Source organism: Xenopus laevis, chromosome 5S, assembly GCF_017654675.1.
Source record: "Xenopus laevis strain J_2021 chromosome 5S, Xenopus_laevis_v10.1, whole genome shotgun sequence".
In the NCBI taxonomy this organism is placed as follows: Eukaryota; Metazoa; Chordata; class Amphibia; order Anura; family Pipidae; genus Xenopus; species Xenopus laevis.
The window spans coordinates 81,899,478-81,919,272 of NC_054380.1; the positions used below are offsets into that span (position 1 = coordinate 81,899,478).

At 37.1% G+C, this 19,795-nt stretch overlaps 1 protein-coding gene across 9 annotated transcripts in view; it reads left to right on the forward strand.

Moving 5' to 3' along the window:
• The window catches only part of LOC108718009 (dystonin), a 243,134-nt gene that overhangs the window by 54,833 nt on the left and 168,506 nt on the right, over window positions 1–19,795 (forward strand). For 6 of the 9 annotated variants that reach the window (XM_018265535.2, XM_018265543.2, XM_041564720.1 and 3 more), the window contains exons 3-5: window positions 3,166–3,227; window positions 11,891–11,980; window positions 18,310–18,387. In XM_018265535.2, the coding sequence (XP_018121024.1) occupies window positions 3,166–3,227; window positions 11,891–11,980; window positions 18,310–18,387 (230 nt within the window). Of the gene's footprint in view, window positions 1–3,165; window positions 3,228–11,890; window positions 11,981–14,751; window positions 14,851–18,309; window positions 18,388–19,795 lie in introns of all 9 variants that reach the window. The other 3 variants (XM_018265528.2, XM_018265537.2, XM_018265532.2) reach the window with 2 other exon arrangements.

The window sequence follows — 19,795 nt, forward strand, 5'->3', positions numbered from 1 at the left end:
CTTAACTCTCATCTATACTCGTCTGTACTACAAACAAGGCGGTTTTGAGGTCATGTTGTTCCAAGTACATTAGGTAAGAAAATATACATATAGGGTGTTATTTTCTAAACTCTGAATGCTAAAAAACCCTAAAAAATGTGTTTTTTAAATATAAATCCCAATTTAAAAAACAAAACAAAAAAAAACCCCACTAATTTTTCAGGATTTATTATACCATGAGGATGGAAAAAGTCTGAATCCAAAAATCTGGCATCTCAGACCTGCTGAGGTTGTATATAAGTCAATGTAAGAAGTCCCAAAGATATCTTGATCTGCTCTGGGTTTTGTGCAACAATCCAAAATGTTGTGGCTTTCGGGTAAAAATCATAAAAAATCGTAGTTTTCGGCTGGAAGATCTAAAAAATTTGTATGATTTGTTTTTTTGGGGGGGAGGTTTTCCCCACAAAAATTTTTTCGGGAAAGTGTAAAACCCATGCGGATTTGGTCAAGTTGTTTTCAGAAAGTATTCGGACCTTGATAAATGGACCTCATACAGTAAATAGCAAATCCTCTGCATAAGACTCAGCAGCACAGACACTGCCTGTGTTCTTTCTTTAAATGTGTGTCACTGTTCAGCCTTCAGGAGGAGTTACTCTCGGCACCGACTTTCCTCCCTTCACTGCACAGCTAAAGGCAGTTTGACACCAACAAGTGTAGGGAACAATGATGTGGCACCTTCATAGTAGTGACAAGGAACTGAAGGCAGTGCTGGTTACCCTGATGTGCTGTTTTGGTCAGTATGTGACTTTCTTTGCAGTTTGCTGATTGTGTTGTGCATGTATTCTGTATGGGTAAGGCTGTACCCAGCCCTGTACTGTTTACACTTATACTGGATGTGTCAGTCTATGCCATGCACTGATCTTGTGGCATTTGCAATCTACTGTTCTCTGCTTGGCAGTGAGCTTGTAGGCTAGGGAGCTCTATTATTACAATTATTGAAGTTCTTTAACAATAGCTTCTATATAAAGGGGACAGTGTTTGCACATTTTTTTTACTCAGTAGCACTTAAGTTTGTTGGTATCCATGGCCTCTAGCATCTTGCCAGGGTTGGGCATTTTATGGCTCCTGCAGATGTTGATGAACTACAACTCACATGACTCCAAACAGTGTTAAGCCATCCGTGAGCTTCTTCAAGTTGTAGTTCAACATGCCTGCTTTGGACAGTGTGTTTGAATGACTTAATGGACCGGGGTGTGTGGGGGGGGTAGTTACATAAAAGTTACATAAAAGTAATGAATGAAAAAATAAAATACAAATCATCCTTATGTTGTCACTTACCCTACTATCAGTAACGTAGGGCAAATTTGGAACAGATACTTGACAGACAACTTTGCCATGATTCTGTTATGTGCCATACTTCTACACGTGACTCAAGGTCAGCCACATTTATCCGACCTACATTAAGGGGCCGATTCACTAAGCTCGAGTGAAGGATTCGAATGAAAAATACTTTGAATTTCGAAGTATTTTTTGGGTACTTCGACCATCGAATGGGCTACTTCGACCTTCGACTACGACCTTCGACTTCGATTCGAACGATTCGAACGAAAAATCGTTCGACTATTCGACCATTCGATAGTCGAAGTATTTTCCCTTTAAAAAAAACTTTGACCCCCTACTTCGGCAGATAAAACCTACCGAAGTCAATGTTAGCCTATGGGGAAGGTCCCCATAGGTTTGCTAACCTTTTTTTGATCGAAGGATTTTCCTTCGATCGTTGGATTAAAATCCTTCGAATCGTTCGATTCGAAGGATTTAATCGTTCGATCGAACGAAAAATCCTTCGATCGATCGAACGAACGTTTAGCGCTAAATCCTTCGACTTCGATATTCGAAGTCAAAGGATTTCAATTCGAGGGTCGAATTTCGAAGTATTTTTAACTTCGAAATTCGACCCTTAGTGAATCTGCCCCTAATAGTTTCCATCATACATATATAATCAATGCATAGCATCACTGAACATACACTACATAGAAATATAGGCCCATGCAGTTCTGGAACAGCCACTGAATACATACACTCCCCAAATTAGTGGACACCCCAGTTTTTGTATTGGCTGATCAGCAAATAGTTCAGCCGCTTATACATATAATGATGATTATATGAACATTATTTAACTTAAAATGTCAGCTTAATTTTTTTCATGTTGGAGAGACTCACAAAGTACACCAAATAAACTGGGCCTTGTTTACTATTTGCCATACTCTATGCAGAATAAAGAAGCTTGGGTTCTGGGTCCAGTAATATTTTGCTTGAAACTCACATATGCAAGTAGGAACTGATCTTATAATAATTAGGACTATGGGAAATCCAAGTAATCCATTAAAGCACTCTGAATGGGCCCCATAACATTCAACATTCATGAATGGAAAAGTGAAATGATTCAGGCCACACCCCTGATCTGCTTGTTCAAATCTAGTTACACCCAGACCCACCTCCAATAGTCAATGAACACTTTCTGGTCCCTGTCTAGGCTTGTGATCCTGGTCTGTCCTGCTTAAACTGGAGCACATATTAGATTAAAAAAAAGGTTAGATTTGTATTTGTTTGGAGAAATGTGCTATACTCATTCAGTTTTATCCGCATCATTCTGGTTACTGAGACTGTGATATTAAAAACAGGAGTCACAAAACGGTCCATGCAAGAATAAGGAGCCTCTAGCTCTAAGGTTTTTCTATGGTCCAACATTTAGTCAGACCTATCTACAATGACATTGTTTCAAATGTGACCCTACCATTCCAGAACTATGGGGTGATTGCTATATAAGCAATCACCCCAAATCTCCCAATCAGCCAGTAACCCATATTTATGTGCATGAGAGCTGTATAGGTATCAGTATAGCCTATACAATTTAGAATTTGAAGTTTAGAATTATGGGTCAAACTACTTACTCATCATAAACACTGCATAAACACTGCTACCTACCACTAGTCACTGGTTACCCCCAGTTATCACTTGCAGTGCTTCTATTTATATAATAGGGAAGTGACCCATGGTGAACAACAGCAACCTAACTGTTTTGAGTTTAATAATACTGTACTACTGAAGAATGAAATGAATGCCCTATATCATTCATTAGAGTACCGTTTGCTAACTGTATTGTCCTTTCCTGATTTTTATTTGCAGATGAGAGAGATAAAGTACAGAAAAAGACATTTACAAAATGGATTAATCAGCACCTTATGAAGGTATGTAACATGGTAACTTTTTTGTTAGGAAGTACATTTGGTATGCTACTTACTTTGGATGATTTTGGACTGCATTTCTGTTTTTTACGTTACATTATTATAATATTAAATAGCACAACTATAGGCTGTTGCATATTCAAAGCCCATATGGCAAAAGGCAGAGAACACTGGGATTTGTGAAAATAGCTTTAATATAATAGGCTAGCTGCCCTTATATAGTATTGTAAGATGTTGATTACTGCTAGTGATGAGCAAATGTATTCACCAGCCATGGATTTGAAGTGAAATTCCAAATTTCGGCATGTGTGAATTTTTCACGAAAATTCGTCAAGAAAAAATGCCCATTGACTATAATGCATTAGGAAAAAAAAGTCGTCATAAGAAAAAATGCCCATTCACATTAATGCATTTGGAGAAACAAATCACCATAAGAAAAAAATGCCCATTGACTTTAATGAATTTGGAGAAAGAAAAATGTTGTGTGTGTAAAAATTGTAACACGTAACAATGTCCATTGGCTTTAAAGTGTTTCCCGAAATTTTGCAAGGACATATTCGCTCATCACTAATTACTGCACCTTCTGCATCCTCGTTACTAGGTACATTTCTTTCTTTACTATGCAGACAGATTAGTACATGAATCAATTAAATATAATATTATAACATTATTTATAACTTGATTCAACATACTCCTAGTGCTTGCAATGATAGGGCCTCTAGTGTTTAGACTGAATGCATGCCAGTATTGTGTATGTATTAATACTAAAAGGGGAAACAAGCCTTTGACTTTGTTTTAGCCTTTACAAGGTAAAAACAATCAGTGAATAAATTATTTTAGACCCAACATCCATTCAGAAGAGAACATTACTTTAAATGGTTACTTTCAATACATAATTAACCACAATTATTACAATGCTATTTAGCCATTAAACAACTAGCATGCTTAGAAAGATGTGATCAGTGCCCAGGTGCATAATGCTATTCTAGAGCATCTTGTCACCTTTATTAAGCAGGAAGGATATACTTCCACTTACTAATGAATCCTCTTGGATTATGGGAGATGAGGGTCTAGTACAGGGGTAGGCAACCCGCGGCTCCGGAGCCTCATGCGGCTCTTCATCCTGCTTGTTGCGGCTCGGTCTTGCCTGTCACTCCTGGGATGTCCATACAGCCCTCGCAATTGCTGGTGGCTTCGTGAGTGTGCGACCGCAGTAAACTAACGGTTAGCTTACCACGGTCGCACACTCAAGTAGCCACCAGCAGGTGCGAGGTCTGTGTAGACATCCCAGGAGTGACAGGCAAGACCGAGCCAAAGCAAGATGATTCCTTATGGTCCTTACCGCGGTCACACACTCAAGACAAGAGAAGGAAGATCAGCATGGAGCTTCAGAAACAGAAGTCACATTAAACAGATGAGAACACTAGCATTTAATAGGGCTATTCAGTGTTTCATTTATTTCAAATAAGGCCTACACATACAAACTGCACTTCTGTTTGTTGTATTCTATTGTTGTAACAGTTAAAATTAAAAAAAAGATTAAAACTTTTAAAAGTTTATAAACTGTGTTATGTTTTGCGGCTCCAGACTATTTTTCTTTAGTGGAAGAGGGGGCGAAATGGCTCTTTTGATAGTAAAGGTTGCTGACCCCTGGTCTAGTACATGGAAACCCTATACAAAGAAATGGGAATTTGCTGCATAATTCATTCTGTGAGAACAGTTTCTTAGTTTTGCTTCTTTGGGAAGTCAACCCCAAATTGCCCATTTAAAAGAAAATATAATTCTAAGCAACTTCACTAGATAAATTCATTAAATTTTTTATGGTTTTTAAAGGGATTGTTCACCTTTCTAACACTTTTTCAGTTGAGTTATTTTCACATTATTCACATAAACATTTAGTTTTTTCAATTGCTTTCCATCTTTTATTTTTTTATCGGTTTTCCACAATTGAAGTTTAAATTTTAATATTCTTGTCTTTGGGGTTTCAATCTGGCAGCTCAGTGATCCAGGAGCATCTGAACTGTTACAATTTGCTACATTTAATTTATATACTTAGTTGATACATTTCTCAGCAGTATCTGTGAAATATTAGCAACTATTGTATCAATTTGAATAGCTGCCTTCAATGAAACTCAAGGATTCTGCAGGGACAAAGATAACAAATTTAATCAACTAAATGTATCAAGTTAGTTATAGAGTCGACGACCCCCCCCAAGGTGGGTTAGAAGGTGAAAAACTAAACTTTGCACTACAATATTAGAAAAACGGTCACAATTAAGTTGTTTGTAAATGTTATGCTGTTTAAAGCAGTGTATGTCTGTCCCTTTCTATTCCGTGCCCTGGACTTTTGATACAACACATGACAGGGCAGCTGATTAATACACCAACCTCTCTGTGCTGGGGAACTAAGACTTTTGCACTGTGAGAAGAAGTGAGAACCAGGAGTAAAGCAAATGCTACATTCAATAGCAGGTCTATTTACAAATAATTTTAACAGCACTGAAAATGTTTTATAAATGTGCAACATTTCTTTTGTTCAGCATAGAACAGAAGTGAAACAAGATAACAGGTACAAGTATGCAGCAACTTGTCCGTTAAACAGCAGGCCCTGGAAGAATTTCATTTGTATCAACTTGTCAGAGCCTCCTTTAGTGAATGAATAATTCACAGTGTAAGAGTCTATTTAATGATTATTTGGCACTGTAGGAATGATCATGTTACACATTGTCAGTACTTGTGCATATACTTATTACCTTACTAACAGTCCATTTCAGAGAATATTTAGTATAGGTATTAAAGGGGTGGTCCACCTTTCAGTTAACTTTTAGTATGTTATAGAATAACCGCTTCCAAGCAACTTTTCAATCGATCATCATTATTTTTTATTTATAGTTTTTAAATTGTTTGCCTTCTTCTTCTGACTCCTTCCAGCTTTCAAATGGGGGAGCCCGATATAAAAACAAATGCTCTGGGAGGCAACACATTTATTGTTATTGCTACTTTTTATTACTCATCTTTCTATTCAGGCCTTTTCTATATATATTCCAGTCTCTTATCCAAATCAGTGCATGGTTGCTAGGGTAAATTTTACCCTAGCAAACAGATTGCTTAGATTTCAAACGGAAAGCTGCTGAAAAAAAGCTAAATAACTCAAAAAGCAACAAATGACAAAAGATGAAAACTAATTGCAACTTGTCTTAAGAACTTTCTACATCGTACTAAAAGTTAGCTCAAAGGTGAACAACCCCTTTAATGGATGCAACATATGTGTAAATTAGGGATGTACTGAATCCAGAATTCGGTTCGGGATTCAGTCAGGATTGAGCCTTTTTCAGCAGGATTCGGAATCGGCCAAATCCTTCTGCCTGGCCGAACCGAATCGGAATCCTAATTTACATATGCAAATTAGGGACGGGAAGGAAATCGCATAACTTTTTGTCACAAAACAAGGAAGTAAAAAATTTATTTCCCTTCCCACCCCTAATTTGCATATGCAAATTCGGATTTGGTTCGGTATTCGGCTGAATCTTTCGCAATGTATTCGGGGGTACGGCCAAATCCAAAATAGTGGATTTGGTGCATCCCTAGTGTAAATTGTGTAGCGAGCACTCACCGTGGCATGTGAAGTGTGCCAGTTAGGTTATGTCTAGACGTGCTACAAAGTCAAGTCTTGTTCCAGCAGGAAAACTCAACACTGTACATACCCAAAGTCATAACTCATCAATGCACTATAAGCATAAAACTGCCGTAAAAGATCAATCTAATGCCTAGAACTTAAATGTTGCTTATTGTTCTCTTATTAACTGGATATTTAGAATAGTATTCAGACTTTTATTTTCATTGCTTATTTAATTATATGTTAGTTTAAATTGGTTCTTTGCTGTCAGTACTTGATTTATCTGGTGTTAAGCAGTATATAAGTCTATTATCATGTTTTTCACCCTGTACAAAAGCACCTGCACTAGAATTTACTGAATATGGATTGGAAAATGGATTTGATAAGCTGCTCTCATGATTGAGAGGCACTTAGTTAAGAGGTGCCGAGTTCACATTTTCTTACCAATGATTTCACAAATGTAGGGTAGTGTTGCAAGAAATTTATTTTAGCTCTACTGATTTGCCCATTCACGACTGCTAAACACCAAGGGGGTTATTTATCAAAATCTGAAAATATTGAGTTATTTTCTGAAATATACTCCAACCAAATCCGCACGGGCTATTTCCCCTTATTTATCAATACATTTCCTGAAAAATTCGAGTGCAGGAAAAAACTCAAAAAATCCCGAAATTCTTAAGAAATTTTGAATCATACCAATTTTTCGGATTTTCCACCCGAAAACACCCAGATTTTTGCCTGAAAAACAAGTAATCTTCAGATTTTTGCATGATCAGGATCAGTATATCTTCGGGACTTCTCCCATTGACTTGTATACAACCTTGGCAGGTCTAAGATGCCTCATTTTCAGATTCAGACTTTTTCCATCGTCGGGGTATACTAAATCACGAAAAATTTGAGTTGTTTTCACTAAAAATTCGGATTTTATAGTAAAAAAGAAACCTCAAATTTTTCATGTTTTTGGCACTCAGTCTTTAGTAAATAACCCCTTAAACTGTATTAATAAGACACTGTGCATTATACTAGAAAAATAAACAGAATGAAAACATTGCTTATAAATGAGTTTTTTTCTCTCTATGACTATCGCAAGAAGAGAATATTAAGGAACCTCACATTCTACTTATGCCTGAGCTATAAGCCAGCATTACATTACAGTAAATGGCAAATAAGTGATGTCTAAAAAAAGCATGACTTGACAGTATCTGACTTTATTTTTGTGAACACATTTTGTGGTTTGTCAGAGTATGTAAGTCCTTTTCCTAGTGGTGTGCTAGTTTTTCACATAGTGTCAATCAAACTGGGCCACAATGCAATTCTAGAAAATGTATAACTGAAACTGATCAAATTACAATGTCACAGCTTGTCCCTTTTAAAAGTAAGAAAACTATGTGCAGCATTCCATATTTCAGGGGCCTCGTGTGGCCTTTTCAAAAAGGTAAACATTTATAATAGCACAATACAATACAAATTAAATGTATTTAATTGTACATTTTTTGCAGATGGCTGTGGGGGGGGGGGGGGTCACATCTGAGCTCAGAAGGAATGCCGTAGCCTGATAGTGTGCAAAGAGCCTGTACAGCTGTTCCCCCTTTGTTTTCTTCTGGGCAGTGACAATACTAGGGCAATCACTGTAAAACTGTGTCAGTGCAGGCCCGGATTTGTGGAAAGGCCACCTAGGCCCGGGCCTAGGGCAGCAGGATTTTAGGGGGGCGGCATGCTTCCCAACCACACCCACATTGGTTCAAAAACACTGGAGATGCACTGGAGATACAACCATTTTTTAAATTTCCCATACACCAATCCCCATTGTTCCTGTCCCTCTGGAGGGGACAGGGGCGACAAACGGCAGTGGGCCTAGGGGCGCCCACTATGTAAGTCCGGCCCTGTGTCAGTGTAACTTCCGATAATATATCGTGCAAAAGTAACATATCATTTAAAGACAAAACAATAGTAAAGTTATGCATGCACATGCACTCTAGGGTGACTGATCACATCGGGTTAGAAAGATAAACAAAGTCTGACCAGTCACCTCAGCCCACATGTTAACCACAATTGTTTTGTCTAGTATTGCATTTGGGTTTGCATGATATGGTATCTGCAGTTACGCTGACTATTTACTGGGGGCTTATATTTTAGCACCTCCCAGTAAATAGGGCTTTCCTACATTTTAAGTGTTTAACATTTTAAAGATTTTTTAAATAAATCACTTTGTCCCTGTTGAATGCTGCTATGTTCTATTGTAGTGTTAGATAAACACATGACTTGGGGCAGCTGGGAAATTGACAATATATCTAGCCCCATGTCAGATTTCAAAACTGAATATAAAAAAATCTGTTTGCTCTTTTGAGAAATGGATTTCAGTGAAGAATTCTGCGGGAGCAGCACTATTAACTGATTAATTTTTAAAAAAATGTTTTTTCCCATGACAGTATCCCTTTAAATTAACAGGCCTGAAGTTCACTTATATCTGTTTCATTAAGGTGTCTTTTAATCCAGTGTCTTCTAATGCCCTGTGACCATAACTGTATGAGTGCCCAGAAGGTTAATTCCATATCCTCTCCATTCTTGCTTTTTTATTTTTGACAACCCTACCTTATACTTTTTCAATTATACTTTTAGATTCTATAGGGCTCCAGTCTTATACATTTCTCATAATCCATGTTGCTATAAACATATCCATATATTTTACTCTGCCAGCAGCATCCGTTTCACTTTCTTTTTTCATTTGTCCTGCAATGTAACAGTTTTTAAGAGGTTAGTTAGTTCAAATCCCAGCCAACCAGAAGGACTAAGTTAATTGATTTGAGGATTTTTATCCCCTAGACTAGTCAATTCTTTTGTAGCATACAGATCCTTTTACATCCATGGTTTAAAATTAGAGTTTCCTAGCGTATGCATCCCATGCATATGCAAGGCAGCAGAGGGCAATCCCAAAAACAGAAAGCCCATTAAAATAGAAGATTAAATTGTACAATAAATAAGTATTATTAAATTTTTTATGTCTGTGAGTACTGTGGGTGGGTGAGTGAATGTGGCCATAGATGTTATCTACAGAGGCTGAATGGGATGCAAATGTGAAATGTGGTGAAAACATAAATAGATTCTTAACTGTACAGTACCATTCACTGGCATGTATGTATGTATGTATATTTTTATTTGTATAGTGCTCCTTGAGGGCAAAGCACTGTACAGCAGAAAAATAAATGAGTATAAGAAACAGGGGGACATTACAATAATAAGTACAAATACGTATAAAAATAAAATACACACATATAAAGGATAGTTACATATAAAATATAGTTGTACTGTATACTGTATACTGTACTATACAATTTATTCCTATTATTATGTCAAAGCAGTTCATGTTTTATTTAACTGTAAGCTTAGGAGATGTTGTCTTCCAATAGAAATGTATTATCCCTAGGCTTCCCAAAGGCAGCATGACATCAAAATGTTAATATAATGCCAGCCCCATAATGTATAAAGAATAGATTTTGATTTAGCCTTGAGTGCTTCCACAATTTCCCTCTAATATAGCCCCATAATGTATAGTGAGTCAGATTACTGGAGAGCTGAATGGAAAAAGCTGGTTAGTGCTGTTTTAAATGTTTCATATGTGCTTCATATGCATAAAGAGTAAGGTACACTTACCTTGCATTTGTAAAAAACTGTGTGTTGTCTCAGAAGTTTTCATATAGTTTATAAAATAACTTGCTATGTTATCAATGAATGTTTCTGTCTTTTGGTCTGATCTTAATGCTTCACTATAGATTCAGAACAAAGACAGATATCCACTATTGCTGGTATCTAGCAAATAATCCTCGTTTGTGAATTTATTGTAAGGGCAGAGACACACGCTGAAATTCAGGGAGATTAATCGCCCAGAGACAAATCTCTTCTTCGGGGAGACCAATCTCCCTGAACTGGCTTCCTGCCAGCTAGAATGTAAATCACCGGCAGGATGGCACTCGAAGCACTTCGTTTTCCAAAGTCACCTGAAGTTTCCTCTTAAGGGCAGAGACACACGGTCAGATTTGGGGAGAAGAGCCGCCCGCCTCTTCTTCTGGGCGTTTAATCTCCCCGAACTGCATTTCCCTGCCTTCCCGCCGCTACAATGCAAATCGCTGGCGGGATGGCACTCGGAGGCAACCTCATGAGGCAACTTCGGAAAACTTCTGAAAATGAAGTGCTCCGAGTGCCATCCTACTGGCTAGATAAAATCACAGGGGAAGGCAGTTGGAGAGATTAAAAAGAAGAGATTTGTCGCCGGGCGTCTAATCTCCCCGAATCTGACCGTGTGTCTCTGCACTAAGACTTTCTTTGAAAACGATTGCACCGCTTAACTTGCTAACTTCATATAATTAAATGATGATCAAAGATAGCACTGCAGAAAAACAGACGTATCATTGCAGTGGCAATATTGTCTAAAGTAAAAAATTCTAAAGCAGTATAATATTTTCCCAGAATATTCAGTTTCAGACAGCAGCTTGTCTGCAGGTTCTGTGACAGTTTTTAAAAGCAAACCTGTTATTGTGCAAAGTAGAATTTCATGACAAAAGTATTTTGGCAGTTATTTTTGTAAAAAAATATTTTTTAAAAAAAATAACACAGTCCTTTTTGTACTATTGTGGTGGCTGAAAAACCAGCATTTTGGTCTGCGAGGCATTAACTTGCTTTTCAAGATTGTAGGAGAACTGGAAATTGTTTTGTTGATATGCTTGTTTATAAAAGCATATATTGCAATACTGCATATGATGCTTCTTCTCTGTAGCAATGAGTTATATAGCAAGCTCTGTGGACCATATTTACTAACTGCTGGACATGATATAAAAATTTTTTTGCAAGGTCCTATTATTTATATCAATATCAATATTATATTTTAGAACTCATAAACCTGTCATCAGTCCAGTTTAACAACAACTGCCAATCTTTAAAGGGCCAAAAGTTGCCCAATACTTATATAAATTATTACTGTCTACTATACTCGCTAACCTGCCTAAATAGAGCTCTATGCAATGTGTTTACATTTCTTGTTTTCTCTTGTGTCTAGGTACGCAAACATGTTAATGATCTGTATGAAGATTTGCGGGATGGACACAATTTAATCTCTCTTGTGGAAGTTCTATCAGGAGACACCCTGGTAAGTCTTGAAAGCCAGAGTAGTCAAAAGAGATTTCTTGGTTACCTAGTCTGAAAGAAGGTTCAACCTATGGAAAGATTAAAGTATTGGGCGGTTTACCTTTTCGTAGTCCTTCATGCTTGTTTGGTGTTTCTCCCTTTTAATGCCGTACAAACATTTCACATATTAATATACATTTCATAATCAATTACTCTGGATAAAATTAACCATGCAAATTTGGTGCTAGATGGTCTGTAAACAACAAGGAAATCATTAAAGTAGTTACAGACTCCATATTCTCCTTTTAAATTTGGAGAATTGTGTCATATACTTTTGTGGTAATCATACATAAAACTGTTGACTGCAAAGACCATTTCCACATACTAAATCAAGATAAAATTATAGATCAGCGCCACAGGCTATGGAGAAAACCAGAACCTAGCGCAACATTGTTAATATTCAGTGCAGTCACCAGTGGGTTACAACAGAAATCTGTGTGTGTGTGTCTTGAACCATTGAAAGTCTATACCCATATTTTTCTTGTGCATGCTATATAAGTGCTATAGTGATTTTTACAAAGTACTATCTCCAGAATAAATTTATAATTAAATACAACAAAGTGCTAGAAGTGCTTATTTCAAAAGATAGAATTAATTAAAGCACGGTGTTTTCTTCACACATTAAACTAAGCATGTGGCTTCTCAACTCTCCAGTGGGATTAGCAATTTACAAGATTCTTGATGTGAAAACAGCATACCACTATCAATTCCAGGTTTTTTTGCCCCCATAATCACTATAGTACTTTACAACGCACAAGAAAATCTGTGCATAGACTTTCCATGGTTCAAGACACACACACATTTGTGTTGTAACACACTTGTGACTACACTGAATATTACCAATATTACGCTAGGTTCTGTTTTTTTGATATTTTATCTTGATTTGGCGAGCCAGTTGAGGAACTATGAAAAAGATCGGCAAAGGAAAAATTTCTGAAGGTTTACTTTCCCTTTAATCTTGTAAAGTTTGTTTGTTTTGCAATTTTAACTCTTTCCACATACTAACTGTACCAGAGCAGTACATTTGGTGATTGGTTGCTGTGGGTAACAGGGTTAGGAACCCTGTGTATTTATATTCAAAAGGTGACCTTATGTTCAAATACAGGGGCAGCAATATGTTTGCAGTGCAGGGAAATGCTTTAAATATTTTCATTTGCACGATAGTTCCCCTTTAAGGGGGCTTAATCTTCACATTGGAGCTTTATCACCTTGTTTATTTATGGGCAGAGAATATTCCTGCTGCCACTGTCCTGGTCAAACTGGCTAATTCTAAAGGCCGAGTATCTGCTCCTATGCTTCTTGGGTGTACCTGCACCCTGATACATTACATTGAGCTGGATAAAGGCCCAAATACAAGATCTTGTGTTTCATGCCTACACCTGGGCAGACACATTCACCATGTCTGGCATTAGCCTTAAACACGTTGATCTTAAAACAGCAGACTGTAGTATCTCTGTCCATGAATCCTAGGCACTTGCAGGGTCGGACTGGGCTGGTGGGACACCGGGAAAAAACCTGGTGGCCCCCGGCTCTTGTGGGCCCTGCCAGCCCAGATCCGCTTCTTAATGCCACGACCTCCCTTTGACAAAAAAATTTCACGCATACTCTGCGCATCGCGCATCCACACAAATGCTGCACTGCTCACATACTCGCTACAGCATCCCGGCAGAGGGGGGCACTTAGGTAATAGCTCTGTTGGGCCCCGGGCCCCCCAGTCTGACCCATGGCACTTGTAGTTACGTCTTTCCTGTCAAGCTATAGAGCTATTAATTGGTTACATTTTTTTTTTATTGTGTACCATATTTAGTAAATAATAAGCTTTATAGAAAAACATAGAACAAAGACATTTACATTGTTGTACACACATTACTTAGACAGTAAATTATAAGATTGTGATTATTTATGTATGGAATATTATTTATTGTCAGAACTTGGGCAGCATGCCCAAGATCTTTCTAGTATGACATCATAGTTTTATAATATCCAGCCCCCAAATAAGTGAAATAAAGGATATTAGTCCAGGACTTGGAAGATCTTTAAAAACATTGATCCAAATTATTAAGTGCTGCCATATAGCTTGTTGCCACTGACACGTTCAGTATGGCAACCCATATTTATTCACTGTATTGTTTGTAGGGTAGGCACTCAAAGAGCAATCCTCCAGGCAGTTATAGTAAAAACTGGTCTTTATTGAAGTACAACGATTAAGGCTGTTATCCACACCTGTACTTCAATAAAGACCAATTTTTACTATAACTGCCTGGAGGATTGCTCTTTGAGTGCCTACCCTACAAATAATACGGTGATCTCCGCTCCATTATGCTGAAGGCTGTGGGCAGAGCTCCTGGGCCTCCTCGTTTGCGTGGTGAGTCTCTTTAAAAAAGATATGTTTTCATGGAGCCCATATTTATTATCTAATGCACTGATCTACCATTTTTAGAAAATGTTTCTTTTTCCATCTCAGTATAATTATAAATGATTATGTAAATGGTTTGCAGACTGTCAGCAATGTATCATACAGTATAATGAGTACTGGTACACCCCTCTAGCACCAAAATGCTCCAGGCTCTCTTAATGGATTTCCAGACATCATTTTCTTTTTCTGTAGTAAGCATTTCTTCCCCTGTTTGGTACCCCTCTTCATTATGTTTTTTTCATTCTTTTCTCTTCATTTGTGGTCTGTCTTGTGTTATCGTTGCCGTGCCTTCTCTTTCTGTCTGTTGTGTTCATTAGCCAAGGGAACGGGATTTTTTGAAGACCTTACGGTTGGTGAGTTCATCAGAAGCATGCGAGTATGATCAGCATGAGGATGTGGAGGATGAGGATAAGGGGGTAGGTGTGGCCCCCATAACACTACTAATACTAATATTTAGCTGTGTCTTTTCTGGTGTTCTTTTACCCTAAAACTATGTGTGTTACTAGGTATGCAGTGTTTATAGCGTTAATTGGTTGTGTCACATTTTTGGTTATCTTCATATTATTCATAGAACACATCGACTTCAACTGATAATATATGAAAAATCATAGCACTCACAGATCTTAAAGCAATAAAATATCTTATTGTGCCCAACATTTCAGTCATTTTAAGTGAAGTTTATCAAGGGAAAATGTTTTTACCCTTGACAAGGTCGCTTACTGTGACAAAAATGTTCAGCACAAGCACAAAATATTTTTTTTTGTCTTAAGACCTGTGAATGTTACAATTTTTCTCACTGATATGTAGATATGTTATTGGTCACTCTAAGTTAGCTTTGTTAGGGGGGAAACAACTTTTTCCCTTTGTTTGTATCAAACAAAGTGCCAAAGCAATGTGGGGTGGGCAATGAAAGTGTCATTTATTTACATCAGAGGATCAGCACTCCCAATGATGTTCAAATGTGACTTTCTATTTTTACATCATTGTATAGTATCTGTATTCCAACATAACGTATAGTCCTGTGTATCGGCCAACCTAAGTTTTTAAGAGGTGGCAATACATGATAATTTCAGCTCATTGGGCAATACCGTCAAACAAATGCATCAGCTTGGCTGTAGTAGACCAGACTGTGTTCATCCAATCATTGGGTCAACAATCAGATCATATGAGAAGCCTGTACCCTGGGCCGTCTTCTTTTACATTGTTGAACATTGATGCAAACAAATAGCAACATGGAAACTTGTTAACCTCATCCATTAATAATGATGCCATGTTATCATGCAAGATAGAAAATGATTCTCTTATTGCAACACCTTTTTGCGTGATGAATGAACATATAATTCTAAGCAACTTTCCAATAAACATTAATGAAGTATTGTTATGTTAGAATTAATGTGATTGCAACCAAAGGCAGTATAAGATTCTGAGCGTAACAGAAGGCAGCTCTCCTAAATTCAAGGCTCCATGCTTTGCATACTTCTTCACAGGTCTCTTAGTCAACTGGCTTATGTGATAGTTCAAAAGTCTGAACCAGTATTGCTGAGAATAGAACAAGACAAATACTACTTTCAGCAGAAATGACATTCACAAATAATTATATAACCAAAGGCAAGTAGCGTATTTATACGGTATATATATAATGACCTTGCCTATCTTTAAAGAAAAAAACAAAACGTGGACTTCCCCTTTAAGTGATACAAAATACAAACATTTTTGTGCTTTATGAAATGGAGACCAGCTGACATATAAAGAAGTTATACCCTGTTGCTGTCCAGAGTACTTGAAAGTTGCTACAGTATATAAAAGGTCCAGCTAACCTAATAAAAAATTGAAATATAAAAATACATTTTTTGAGAGCTAAAAAAGTAATGTGTTTTTCTCCATTTCATTTATGTTTAAATCCCAGTTGTGATTCACTGCATTCTCACAGTATTTGTCATAGCAACGGAACACCTCTGTCTTTGTGCTTAAGAAAGCTCTGCTCACACCAAGCTTTTCTTCTCTCCCTTGGGTGACAATATATAACATTCTCCAGAGGGCATCACTAATAACATTAGTCTTCTAATTTCAGATTGCTCCCAGCAAACACAATGCTTTGCAATGGCCCAGTTTCATTTTAATTCTTCCTGGACATAGGGATTTGACAAAAGGTTGTATCAATTTACTGTGTGTGGGTGTGACCAGATTTAATTTTTACAGATTACACAGCAGCTATATTAGTTTATGTTTTTATTCACTTTCTTTTATACTACCCTGCCCTCTTGTGGCAGTAACCAGTGCCTGACATCTCATCCTTTTAGTATATTTAACATGATGATATTAAAATTGTGTTTGTGTGTTTTATAAAGGATTCATACCATTGTGTCTTTGTATTCTTATTGCTACTTTGTAATTTTACAGAAGTGGCTAATGACATAAAATTTGATTCATTTAGTACATTATGGAGATTAAAGGTTCTTACAGAAAAAGTCGGATTTCATTTGTACAAACATACCATTCAACACTGATGCTGAAATGTACAGATTTTTTTTTAAGCAAAAGTCAAATTATCAAGCGCTCATGAATCAGTTTGTGTGAATGAAGATCCATTTTCTCCCAGTCCAAGTACAAGTATGGGATCAGTTATCCAGAAACTCATTATCCAGAAAGCTCTGAATTACGGAAAGGCCATTTCCAATAGACTCTATTTTATACAAATAATCAACATTTTAAACAATGTCCTTTTTCTTTGCAATAATAAAACAGTACCTTGTATTTAATCCAAACTAAGATATAATTAATCATTTTTGGAGGCAAAACCAGCCTATTGGGTTTTAATTAATGTTGTTGACTTAAATTATGAACATCCAAATTATGGAAAGATCTGTTATCCGGAAAACCCCAGGTCCCGAGCATTCTGGATAACAGGTCCCATACCTATGATGCTGTTTATGATTATTTTTTGTTCATAATAAGGCTGCTTAGAGATATTATGCAGAATACCGCTTCAGCCAAATCACTAGGTGTGCTTCTAAGTGACAGTATTTGTAATATGCAAAGCTTACTCTTTCAGTTTGGAGCCACTAAGATTTTAGCATAAATTGTCCATGCAGTATAATAATGAACACGTTAAAAACCAATAGACCAATTGCCCAAATAGGTTTTGCTACCCTGTTTATGAATAGAGAAGAGATATAATATTTATAAAACATGTTTATTATAAATATATATTATTTGATGTTGTTTTGCTGTCACTTGGCTTATGGTTTACTAACATGTTGCATTTCTACATTCATTGTTTGCTTCTGTTTGAGGTTTTTTTTTTTATCTGTGCACTTAGAAATGCAGCTCTGACTCACTGAATGGTTTGTAATGTGTGTGTGGGGGGGGCATGGTTTTATTTTATCACAGTGAAATGATTTATAATACATCCAGTTTGACTGCAGTAGTCTCATAAAAAATCTTGAAGGAGAAGGAAAGGCAATTTACATTGGGTTTGCCAAAAGTTATGCACCCCAAGTGATTCTATTTACTTACCTGACATCAGTACAGATCCTTATTTTCATTAACACCAACCTTCCTGTCAGAAGCAGAAAAGAGAATCTGCTATTTTTGGGTGTATGTCATAGGCAGGGATCTGCAGGAAACTACAGCTCCCAACATCCTCAGAGTGCAGTTAGACTGCTTGCTTAGGCTGTTCAGAGTCTTGAAACCTTGGGGGGCAACTGATTAGAGATACTTTCTGTAATGTACAAATAAAGGAAGGTTCTAGCATTAATATACAGTATCTATTGAATCTGTTTTCATGTAGAAAATTATATGGGAGTGCGCTAACCTCATTCCTTGAAAAAAAAAAACCTCATATGTAAATAACCATTTGTATCTTCCCTTTGTAGCCTCGGGAGAAAGGCAGGATGCGCTTTCATAGACTACAGAATGTACAAATTGCACTCGACTATTTGAAAAAACGACAGGTAATATTTTTCTTAATTCTCTGTGTTAATACCAAGCTTCTCATTAGGAAATCAGGGATTTAGCACAAACCTCCCAATACAGAAATGACATCTAGGGGCCCATTTACTTAGCTCGAGTGAAGGAATAGAGGAAAAAAAACGTTGAATTTCGAATGTTTTTTTTGGCTACTTCGACCATCGATTGGGCTACTTCGACTTCGAATCAAACTAAAAATCATTCGACTATTCGACCATTCGATAGTCTAAGTACTGTCTCTTTAAGAAAAAACTTAGACCCCCTAGTTTGCCACCTAAAAGCTAACTAAGGTCCCCATAGGCTTAGCAATCTTTTTTTTGGTCGAACAAAAATCGTTCCATCAATGGATTAAAATCCTTCGAATTGAACGATTCGAAGGATTTAATCGTTCGATCAAATGATTTTTCGTTCGATCGTTCGAATAACGCTAAATCCTTCGACTTCGATAAACGAAGTCAAAGGATTTAACTTCGACAGTCAAATATCGAGGGTTAATTAACCCTCGATATTCGACCTTAAGTAAATTTGCCCCCTATTATTTGATTTTTGATGGGATTGTAAAAACTTTGGGGTCCATTTACTTAGTTCGAGTGAAGGAATAGAAGAAAAAATACTTCGAATTTCGAATATGGCTACTTCGACCATCGAATAGGCTACTTTGACTACGACTTCTAATCGAACGATTCGAACTAAAAATCGTTCGACTGTTCGACCATTCGATAGTCGAAGTACTGTCTCTTTAAAAAATACTTCGACCCCCTAGTTCGCCATAGGCTTCCTAACAATTTTCTGATGGAAGGAAAATCCTTCGATCGATGGATTAAAATCCTTCGAATCGTTTGATTCGAAGGAATAGCGCTAAATCCTTCGACTTCGATATTCGAAGTCAAAGGATTTACATTCGGCAGTCGAATATCGAGGGTTAATTAACCCTCGATATTTGACCCTATGTAAATCTGCCCATAATGTCTATGAGAAACAGAGTCTTTGTTTATTCCTAAAAAGAATGGTTAAATCTCATGTTTGGATTCAGTCATTGTTTGTCAGTAGCCCACAAAGAAAGAGAGGGCCTCCCTCATGTTATTAATCTTCACTAACAGTTAGTGCCTTTCATGGGCCCTTCTTCAAGTCAGTGTTTTCATGAAAGACAAAGGAGAAACCATAGGATGTGAATCCTGACCCTGTTTTAAATGTGAACTAAACCCTAGAAATGAATGTGGCTAAAAATGCCATATTTTATATACTGAACTTATTCCAGTGGCGTAACTAGATGTTGCTGGGCCCCACAGCAAATTAATTTTAGGGCCCCCAACATATCCAGTGTTTGTCCTGTTTTACCAATATATGTTCAAATTGCTCATCAATGAGAGCCTCATGGGGCCCCCTGTACCT